At 65.3% G+C, this 10576-nt stretch overlaps 1 protein-coding gene and 1 long non-coding RNA gene across 4 annotated transcripts in view; both read left to right on the plus strand.

Moving 5' to 3' along the window:
• The first annotated feature begins 842 nt into the window (after positions 1-842).
• LOC121019741 (uncharacterized) lies at positions 843-4019 on the plus strand. The gene is made up of 2 exons (XR_005785754.1): positions 843-1334; positions 1903-4019. It is a non-coding gene; the product is annotated as an uncharacterized LOC121019741 (long non-coding RNA).
• Positions 4020-8761: 4742 nt separating this feature from the next.
• Positions 8762-10576, plus strand: part of TEKT4 (tektin 4) — a 6540-nt gene continuing 4725 nt past the window's right edge. For 2 of the 3 annotated variants that reach the window (XR_005785757.1, XR_005785756.1), the window contains exon 1: positions 8762-9416. Coding sequence is in view for 1 of the 3 variants with exons in the window: in XM_040459499.1 (XP_040315433.1) it covers positions 8883-9416 (534 nt within the window). In the remaining 2 variants the exon portion in view is untranslated. The remainder of the gene's footprint in view (positions 9417-10576) is intronic. The other variant, XM_040459499.1, reaches the window with a different exon arrangement.

The following is a 10576-nucleotide window of genomic DNA, read 5'->3' on the forward strand; positions in this document are numbered from 1 at the left end:
AGACACCCATCGCGGACCCCCCAGCCAGGGAAGGGGCCGCGGCTCCCGGATTGCAGATAAGGCACAGAGAGGCTGAGCTGGAGGGAAGTCACACAGCTCACAGGCAGGATGTGGGGCCCGCCGGGTGGCCTGACCCCAGGGAGCCCCATGCCCTTGACCAGCGGCTCCACGGGGGCAGGACGGGAGGCAGGGAGTGGGTGGAGGGAACACATTCTCCGCTTTCCTCCCTATCTGCCCTCCAAATGACCCTCCCGGCTCTTATCTGGTGCCCACACACCCCTAATCGGCTCGCTTACCCACAGAAGCGTTTGCAGATGAGGTTTCTGGAGCCTCTTAGTGTCAGAAGCAGCTCAGAGCAGCGCTGTTCCCTCCTGACAGCTCCGTGGGACAGCCCAAGGTCGCTGAGGGCACAGCTCACCTGGGGGTGTTGGAGAGCTGGGGGTGGGGTGCAGGGCGCCCCACAGGGATGTCTGAGGGCACGCGGTCAACGCCAGCCGAGGGAGGCCCCGGGGACGCCCCAAAGCCCCGGGGGTCCAGGGTTTCCACCAGGGCCATTGTGAATTGCACTCACTTTGGGGACCTCCCCGCCTGCCCTGTCTTATCCCTAGGGCTGGGTCCCCCGGCTCAGTGCCGCATTTGAGGCCACGCCCCAGTCGTCATTGCCTGCCTGGGGTCTGAGGGCCAGGAAACGGCTGGCCTCGCCGGGCCTCGGTTTCCTCATCTGGGAAGCGGGCGGCTGCTTGGGTGTGGGCGGGCGAAATCCTGCCCTGCCCGTGACAGGGTTACTTGTGTGCCCACCCCAGCCAGGGCACGGGGACCCAGGCGACGGGGACGGGGCCCGTACGGGGTGGGGGACAAGGGGAACACAGGCACGTGGCTCTGTCCACCGGTCATCCTTGCTCAGGCTGAGGAGCCGCCGGGCCGGAGACGGTGTAGCCGGGCCAGGTGGGGGCTGGACGGCCCCTCCCCACTGCCCACCCACCCCCCGGCATCATCAGCCTCGCCACGTCAGCCTGTTCCTGGCCCTGCTCGGGCAGACGCGAAATCTCTCCTAAATCCCGCATTTAATTTTGTTCTCCGGGAAATCGTAGGAGGTTTTGGAGATAAAGCTGAGCTGATAAATTGGGGATTTGGCGGTTCCTGCAGAAACTCCTGAACCAGCGGTGGGAGGCAGGCCCAGGATGCCCGGGTCAGCTGGACCCCCGCTTAGGGGGGCCCCCAACAGCATGCTGGGTCAGCGGGCTCCCCAGGGTGACCGGCGTGAGGGACACCAGAGTGATCATGACACACACGGGGGCCAGACCGCAAGGGACACCCCCTAGGTGCTGTTAAAGGTGAGTCCACGCATCACAAGAGCTGGGGGGCCGAATCACGTGGCCGACGTCAGCCACCCCTGGACCCTCTTCTCAAAGTCGCGCCTCTGCAGAGGGTGTGCTGTCAGTCCCTGCCCTTGCTGGCTGCTCTGCCTTGGGCATGCCCCACTTAGCCAACACCCACCTTCTGGAACATTCTCCTCCAATCTCCCAAGCACGTTCTGGCCAGCGTGGAGGGGAACAGGGTTATCGCCTCCCTCATCTGGGACGCTGTAACTCCTCTAATGTGACCCAGATGGCATTTGGTTTGTTAGCCTTGAAACCCATTGGCTGATGTCCCCCCTGGGGGCGTCTCAGAAACCTCCGTGGGTAGGGAAGTTTTCGTCTGGTTTCCTCATCACCGTTGAGTTTGTCTTTTCACACTGAGGCGGCGTTTGGTCAGACGTCCCCACCCGGAACACAAGCAAGTGATGCCTGGGGCCTCAGAGCACACCCCGTCTAGGGCACCTGACCAGCGCGGGCTTCCAGGGTCCCTGGCCCTTCCGCATTGCCTTCACGCTCCTCAAGCTCGTTTCTTTCATTTCTTCAGCTGGGCCGTGTACCTTTTACTCACAGCAAAGGCCTATCAATGCCAGGACGTGCCTGTGCGCCTGGGCCACCGAAGGCAGACAGAGGAGGAGCCAGTTCGGATACTATGAGAGGCAATCAGGGCAGCCTTCCTGGAGGAGAGGTGAACTCGCAGGAGGTGGGGCCGACGGCACTCCAGGACTGTGGGAGGTGGGTGCGGCGACGCCTGGATGGCCTGGGTCCCGGCTGGGCCTGAGTCAGTCAGGATGGGCCAGGTTTCCTTGTGGTAGCAGAGGTCGGGTCACCTCGATGGCTTCCCACAGCAAAGGTTTATTTCTTGTCTTGCCCCAGGTCCCTCGTAGATTGTCCTGGGCCCTGCCCCATGACATCCGCACTCAGGGACAGGGAGTGTCACCGGTCACCTTGCAGGGGCAGGGCAGATGGAGAGGCAGCACTGGCTCTTGAATGCTCTGCCCGTGAATGAGTTGGGTCACTTCCCTGTTTCATCGACCAGAGCAGGGGCACGGCCTCACCTCTCTTTAGAGGGCCATTGGGGGCCTCCCCTGTGCCTGCTGAGGGCACGGGGCCAGTGGGCCGTTTGTCCAGCTCCCCAAGTGCCAGGCTGGCTCCTTGGCCCAAGGGGAAAGGGCAGGGGACCCCCATCAAGTGCATGGAGCCTTGGGTCCCCCTGGGACCTCAGGGCCTGGAGGTTCCCCTACTGGGAGGTGGGGTGTGCTCGAGGGGGACAGAGATCTGGATTGAGCTCTGGCCTCGGGCCCCTGGGGTCAATGAGTATAAAAAGCCTCACGGCCCCTTGAGGCTCACTTTCTAGAAAGAAACGTCATTTACAAACCTGCCTTGAAATTCCGGATGTGAAAATTGCCTTTGGGGACGGAGATGAAATGCCATGCTGTAGCCGAACGTGGACAGCCCATGGCCGACCCGCCGCTCCTGGGGAGGGTCCGGACCAAGCCTCTCCCCTCAGTTCCTACACAGCTGCACCCCTGAACCCCCAGAAGGCCGGGGAGTTTAAAACAGGGCAGGCGCTGCCCCTACAGCTGTGCCCAGAGAGGCCCCGGCCTCAACCTTGGTAGAAGGTTCTGGAGTCTTCTGGTCCTCTGGTCCCTGCCGTGTGACCTTGGGGTGACCTCACAGCTCTGTGTGTTTCTTCATCATAGTTGGGGACCCACAGCACCCCCAGGGTGAGCGTCCAGCAGGTGCTGACGGGGGCCAACGGAGGCTTGGAGCGGGGCTCTTTGGGTGCGGGCATGCGCACGGGCTCCGTGAGGGGTTCTGCCAGACACCTGCTGGGGGTCGTTCGCTGGAGCCCCAGGACGGGAGCCCTGGCTCTCAGGCTCCACGTGCCCAGAGGGGGACCAGGCCAGGAGGGACCAGGGCGTGGGCGGGCTGCAGGGCATGGGTGCCCAGCCTCACAGAGCCAAGCGGGCCCAGAGCAGCCCCTTTCTGGACGTCCGCACCAAGGTCTCTTTAAGCAGAGCGAGGTGGGCCTGCTGCACCTGAGGCGGCTTCTCCTAGCAGCTGCTTGGACCCCTGCAGAAGCCAGCGGGGACGTGCTCCACGGGAGCAAGGAACACGTGTGCACAGGACCGGCTGCCAGGGCCCCAAGCCCCGCGGTCGGCGGCGGGGAGACATCTGGCAGGGACGGCGGCCGCTCTGTGACTGACCCACCCTCCCTGATCCCTCTGCCATTCCCCGGGGTGGGCAGACGGGGTCCAGCTCTCAGGGACTCATCTCTGATGGGGACTGGAGGCGGCCCTCCCTCTCCGAGGTATCCTTGGGTGTGGAGCTCAAGTTCGCTCAGGCGTCACGGACAGCCCGTCCGGTTCCAGCACTCTCCGCTACATCCTGACGCGTGGCTGCTTGAACTCCTCCGAGGACGAGGAGCTCACTCTCTGAGGACAGCAGAGCCTTGTTCTCAACCACGCGGTAATCAGAGCACCAGGCAGGCGGCTCTGTGCTGCGTGTCTTAGCGAGCTGTTTCGTGGACACGTCTCAGCGCCGTCCCAGACCCCAGATGCCCTGAGTCCACGGAGCTGAACCTTCCCAGGGGTTCATCCTGCTCACTGGTGGTCGTCTGGCCCCTTTCCTCCTTGTTCTGATTACCAATCTCACTGCTGAGTTGCTTGGTATGGTGGCATTGTCCTCTCCTTTGAAAAATGCCCCCTATTTGCCATCGCGTTCTAGGGCTGGATTTAAAGCACCGGAATTGCGGGCTGGATGCGGGAACAGCTTATGTCCTTCAGTGCCACCCGACAAACTGCTTCTAGAAAGCTCCCCCAATGGGCCAGGGCACACAGCCCGCCCACGCCGGGCACCCAACTTCCGTGCCTTGGTCGATGGGGGCGCGGTGGTGGCGGGCAGTCGTTAAGAGCCCCTCACTAAAGTCGTGGGCTCTCGGGGTTTTCCGTGGGGTCCGGGAGATGGGAATGTTGGCACCCCCAAAGAACTCGTATGCCCACGTTCACCACAGACACAAGGCCGTCCTTCGGCGGGCGCACGGATACGCAGAACGCGGTCTACCCCGGCCGTGGGGTGCTGCTCAGCCACGAGAAGGAAGGGAGCCCCTGCTGCCACACGGATGGGCCCCGGAGACAGCACAGGTGACGGGGGCTGATGTCGCGGGACCGCGTTTCTATGGAACGGGCAGAACAGGCAAACCCAGACATTTGCAGAGTGGAGGTGGCCGGGGCTGGGAGGGGCGGGCGGGGGAGGGGTGACCGGTGATGGGGACGGGATTCCGTTGCCGGATGAGAAAGTTCTGGAACCAGATAGAGGCGGCGGTCGCGCAACCTTGCGAATGTACTGAGCGTTGCCAGACCGAACGCTACCCGGGCAGGTTTTCTGCTGCGTGTGCTGGGTTGGGATAAAAAAGCCTCAATGACGGTGACAGTCCTCGCGGCCCGCGGCTGCCGACTTCCAGATGCGGATGGCAGGAGGGGCAGGCGGCTCTCCCGGTCACTCCCCTGCTGGCGGCGGGCTGGCGCCCGTCTGGGCCTCCCTCCCCATCTGTCGTTGTGTGGCCGTGCCCACGGCCGTGTCCTGGCCGAGGTGTCCTGTGGCCGGGGCTCTCCTGGACGGTCCTCTGGCCATGCAGACGGGGTCCACGAGCTCACTTCGCCCTGCAGTGTCACAGCTTCTTCTAAAACGCCTTTAATGCGGATGTATCCGGAGGCACTTCTGGAGGATGCAGGTTCCCAGGGGTGACGAAGGCCAAGGGCACGTTGTCCGGCTCGCAGCCCCCCCGAGGCGCTTCTCTGGGTGGGCTGGGGGCCCTCCCAACCTTCTCTCCCCGCAGACAGACCACAGACTGTGCCCGGGAAGGACCTCTTGGGAAGCGATGCGGACAGAGAGCCTCCCGGGGGGAATGAGGTCGGGGTCAGGGGTCAGGGCACCCAGGCACGGGGCCGGCCCCAGCGGGAGCTGCCCACACACCATGTCACTTCATTCTCAAATACCCACGAGGGCGGGGTTGCCCTTATCCCCAGCTCACAGGCGGGGAAACTGAGGCACAGTCCCTGCAGCCTCCAGTGCCGTGGCCTAGATCTGTCGCTCACCCCTATGACCTCCAAAGCCTCGAATGGCAAAGCGGGGCCGTGCTGGTGGGACACCTGGGTGAGTGGGCCATGCGGCTGCCAGGGACTGGGCGAGCCCTGGAAGGGGACACAGCTGCTCAGAGTGGGCGCAGGGCGCACAGGGAAGCTTCCACGGTCTTGGGTCCCCGCCTTCTGCTCAGGGCCCAGGAGCCGAGGGAGGGTGAGCCCCCAGCCTGCTGGCCGCCCTCCCACCAAGTGCAGGGAGGTGGCCCGGAGCCCGTTGCACAGGCAGCCGGGCCTCTGGCACGCCTGTCCACACTCACATCGTCCTCCTCCTCCTGCTCGTCCCCTCCTGCTGCAGCACAGGCCTGACACCTCCCCGGGAAGGGCACTTCCACAGCTGCCCAAGGCCCCCTCTCACGGCCCGGGAGGTGCCCCAGCCTGGTCTGGACTCTGCCCTTCAAGCCCCGGCCAAGGGGACTCTCCCTCCCCTTCTGAGCCTCCTTTCCCCGGTCCACCTCTTGGGCCCCGTCCTGACTCTGTGCTGCTGGCCCAGGAGGGGGGAGAGTGCCCTTCCCCTCCTGCCTGTGGGGTGCCCCCCCACGCCCACCGGCCCGGCGGCATCTCCTGCGACTGTGACCAGCTAGGCTCGGGGCTGTCTGAGACGCTCCAAATCCTTCCTTTAATAAAAGTCCCGCCCGCCCCAGGAGACGGGCGGGGGAGCGCGGGGAGAAAAGTTCCTTGAGCTGTCACTGCGCGTGGGAGGGTGGAGGGTGCGGCTGGGCTGGACCCTGCTGGGGAGGGGGTGGGGGGCCCTTCTCGCCAGGCTCACCCTTGGTGGTGCCCGTGGCGGGCCCTGGGAGTCAGGGGCACGGATCACTTGTGCGAGAGCGACTCCGCTGTGCGCCAGCCCTGTATGGGGACCAGACCCCAGGCCCCAGACCTACGGGCCAGGCTGGGGTCACAGGCCCCGCCCCTGCGAAGGCAGATGGAGAACTTGGTGCGCCTCACCTGGGCCGCCGCCGGCACGCGGGGCACCCTTCTGCGTAGCTGGGGTCAGGAGCTCTACACCCGAGACCTGGCGGGGAGGGGTCAGGGCTGCCTCCCCCTCCCTCTGGGCCCCACCCAGCCCCCTCACCTGCGAGGGGCTTCATCCTTTCCGCTGGGGTCCTGGTGCTGAGGCTCCCGCCACGCTGCCTGTGACTCAGTGTCCCTCCGCGCAAAGGGAGACTAGCTGCCTGGGGTCACGTGAGAGCCAGATCCAAGCCCCAGGTGAGCTCTGGGAAGGGCATCCTTACTCAGCCATCCCCACCCCCTCTCCTCCATTCACTCTAGGGATCAGGGCCAAGGGCTGCAGGCCCAGGCCAGGCCCCCCCACAGGCCTGGTAAGGGTTTGCGAGGGGACCAACGCCAGAGGCAGGGGCGCGTGAGGGGGGTGTTCTCCAGCGCTGCCTGGGAGGAAGGGAGCACCCCGTCCCTGGGGGCGTGCAAGCAGAGTCTGGAGCGGGGCGCTGGGGGCCCCAGGGTCTCCCTGACCCTATCGCAGATTCCGAGCCGCTGTCTGAACACTGCCAAGGAGGGGGCACCCGGCACATACTTGCCCTGGGAACCTCAGTGTGTCCCAAGACTCAATTTTCTCGTCCCAAATGCAATTTAGACACAAATCCAATAAGCCTGCACATCACTCAGCCACTGCTTCGAGCCCCCACGCTGGCGATCGGCCTGACTGAGGATTCAAGCCCAGAGACCCTGCAAGGCTGGGAGGCTGTGTAGGGCGGGAAGGGGTGGGGACCTGCGGTCACTCCCAGCACTGGGCACCGGGCCAGCCATTTCCTGGCCTCCGCTCAGGCGGTGCCCACGGCAGCCCCGTGCGGTGGACGGCGTAACCCCACTCTGTGGAGGGAGAAGCAGGCACGGGGCCACCTGCTCGGCCACGGAGGGGTCAGGGGCAGAGCCGGACTCCAAGCCAGCAGGCTTCCTGGGGCGTGTTCCCCTCTGCCTCTGGCCTGGGGATCTCTGGACCGGTTGCTCCCTCCCCAGCAATATTCTGTCTGGGGTAGGGGGCCTGGCCCCACTGAGGGCCACTCAATCGAGTCCTGCTGGACCAGCCTTGCTGCAGGGTCAGGTCACCCCAGAGCACCTGCATTGGGGAACACACCCCATCAGGATGGCCCTGCACCCCAGGGTCGCCTGAGCTTGCCTCTGGCCCTGTGTTCAGTGAGCTCCCTGGGTCGGTAGGTTCTTAGGGGACGCACCCCAGACAGCTGTGCCATACTCTGGCTCAGGAGAAAGCCATGGTGTGTGAAAGGCAGGATCTAAACAAAAGGCAGAGACAAAGCCCACCCATCCTGGGTGCCCTCCGGGGAAACGGCACGGAGAGGCCCTCCTCACCTCCTGCCCTCAAGGACAGGCTCAGGTTCAGTCTCTGTTGGGGGAGGTCTGGGGCAGCTGTCCCCAAGGTCCACATTATGAGGCACCTACTGTGTGCCAGGTGGTGTAGATGCTGGACCCCGTGGCCGCTGCCATCAGGGCACAAAGGGAGGCTGGTGCCCCAGGTCAGGGCCGCTGGAGAAGCACACAGCTGAACCAAGGCTGGTGTATCTGAGGAGGTCCGGGGCTGGTGTGGCCCAAGTTAGGACGGGACAGTGGTGTAAGCGGAGGGACAAGGGCCATGGGGCGTGCTGGGAAGCGGTGTTCACGTCCCGCTAGGTGGGTTGTTGGAGACGACCCGCGGGACTGGCAGGGGCGAGGAGAGGGCTATCTGGGCCACGGCGTCAGACCTCCAAGGGCCGAGCCCCTCTCCCTACCCACCCTACCCACCGGAGCCCCAGCCCCAGCCCCAGCCGCTGCCCGCCCCCTCTCCGACTCCCGGAAGCATTTAGCGGCCAACGGCGCCCTCTGCTGGCCATGTTGGACATCGCCCCGGCGCATGATGGGCGGGGGGCGGAGGGATTGATGTGCTCTGAGGACCAGGTGTACCTCCTGCTCCCGCGACCTCAGTCATGAGCTTGGCCCTGGGTGGCCTTGGGGACACTGTCGGGATTCACTTCCACCCGTGTGGAAATTTGGGCTCCAAGATATCCACTGGAGACTGAAATCAACTCCTCATCAAAGACAAGTCCACCCTCTTCGGATCCAGGGGAGAGCCCCACTGGGACAAGTAAGACAAGGAGGGCACGATGCGGGTCTGGCCTCGGGCCACAGTCCCAGGTGCAAGTCTGGGCAGATGCCAGACATGGGCCAGACTGAGTAGGGTTGAGGCCTGCCTGGCCCTTTAAGAGAGGCTCCAGGGGAGGGGGCCTGTTGCCCAGCAACAGGAGGGCGAGAGTGTGTACTCGTCGCTGGGAGACCAGAAGCGTCCTGCTGCTGGGACAGAGCGGCCTCAAGCGGCCCTGCTGACCGTGCCAGCGGCCCTCTTCCCTCCCTGGCACAGGGGCTGGCTGGCACCATGGCGCAGACGGACGTGCTCCTGACCAAGCAGCCCGCCCCACAGACGGTGCCGGAGTGCGAGCTGCCCCGAAAGCTGTACGACGTGGCCCGGAACACGGGCGCCTACACGTCCTCGGGCCTAGCCACCGCCGGCTTCCGCTCGGCCAAGTACCTGGTGGACGAGTGGTTCCAGAACTGCTATGCCCGCTACCACCAAGCCTTCGCCGACCGCGACCAGTCGGAGCGGCAGCGCCACGAGAGCCAGCAGCTGGCCGCCGAGACCGAGGCGCTGGCACGGCGCACGCAGGAGGACGCCACCAGGAAGGTGGGCGCGCGCCTGCAGGACATGCACTGCTGGAAGTCCGAGCTGCAGCACGAGGTGGGCGAGCTGGACGCCGAGACCGACCTGCTGCTGGCCCAGAAGCAGCGGCTGGAGCGCGCTCTGGACGCCACCGCCGTGCCCTTCTCCATCGCCACCGACAACCTGCAGTGCCGCGAGCGCCGCCAGCACCCGGACCTCGTCCGCGACCACGTGGAGATCGAGCTGCTGAAGGTGCGCTGCCTCTTCCACCCCCGCCCCCGACACAACCCCTGGCCCCGCCCCTTCCGCTCCCGCAGGCCCCCCCCCGCCCCGAACTGCAGGCCCCGCCCCTCCCACCCAGCCCCCTCCCCCAACTCAGGCCACGCCCCGGAACCGCAGAGCCCGCCCCTTCCAGGCCCTGCAACAGCAGAATCTGCCGCTTCCACCTCCCGGAGCAGCAGACCCCGCCCCGGAACTTCCCCCTCAACCCCGAACCCCAGACCCAGCCCCTTCCACCGCCCATGAACCGCAGGCCACGCCTCAGAACAGTAGACCCCGCCCCTTCCACCACCACCCCGGAACCACAGGCCCTGCCGCCGTCACCCTTCTCCTGAGAGCGTGACCCGCACAAGGCAGAGGGTGGGGGGGTTCGCACGTATGCCCGCGACGCGGGCTGACAGAGGCCTTGGCGCTTGTGTACCAGGTGGGCGTGCACAAGCTCAGGGCGCACATGCCCCTCTGCGCACACAGGAAAACCTAGAGCACGTAACGCTTTGCACACGCAGACACGTGTGGAGCACACGCCTAGGTCCACTCCCCAGAACCAACAAGGGCGAGGTCAGGGCTCCAGCCTTCTAGGACAGAGGTACCATCCCTGACCCCAGGAGGGTGCCCGGTCTGACCTTCCCACAGCCTGGTCCTCACAGTGGACACTGAGTGAGGCTGGGCTCCTTGCAAGGTGAGCCCCAGCTTGGACATGCTGCCTGGGGGCAGGTCCCAGCGTAGGGGTTTGAGCATGTATGGGGGCTGGAGCTGGACCTCAGTGCTCATCTGCTCACCACAACCCATGTCCGGGGCCCCTGCACTGCTCCCCCCACCGCCCCCAACCTATTACAGCTCATCCTGGGATGAGGTGGGGCCCAGGCTGTGACAGAATTCACATCTGGATGTCTGTTGGGGCATTTGCCTGAGGATGGGATACTCAGAGGCCACTGAGGCAGGAGAGGGTCTGGCCAGGTCCATGCACCAGCCCTGATGACCCCCCACACACCGAAGGATGGGGAGGTGCCTGAGATGAACCCCGTGGGCAGCGGCCTGAGGTCTGGAAGGCATGCAGGGCCAGGAAGTCAGGTCCTGATGATGCCTGCACCCGCTGGGCGGCCCCTTGGTCACCCTTGGGTCCTGGCACCCGC

The sequence above is a fragment of the Herpailurus yagouaroundi genome, unplaced genomic scaffold (genome assembly GCF_014898765.1).
Source record: "Herpailurus yagouaroundi ecotype Mexico unplaced genomic scaffold, PumYag 222, whole genome shotgun sequence".
Lineage (NCBI taxonomy): Eukaryota > Metazoa > Chordata > Mammalia > Carnivora > Felidae > Herpailurus > Herpailurus yagouaroundi.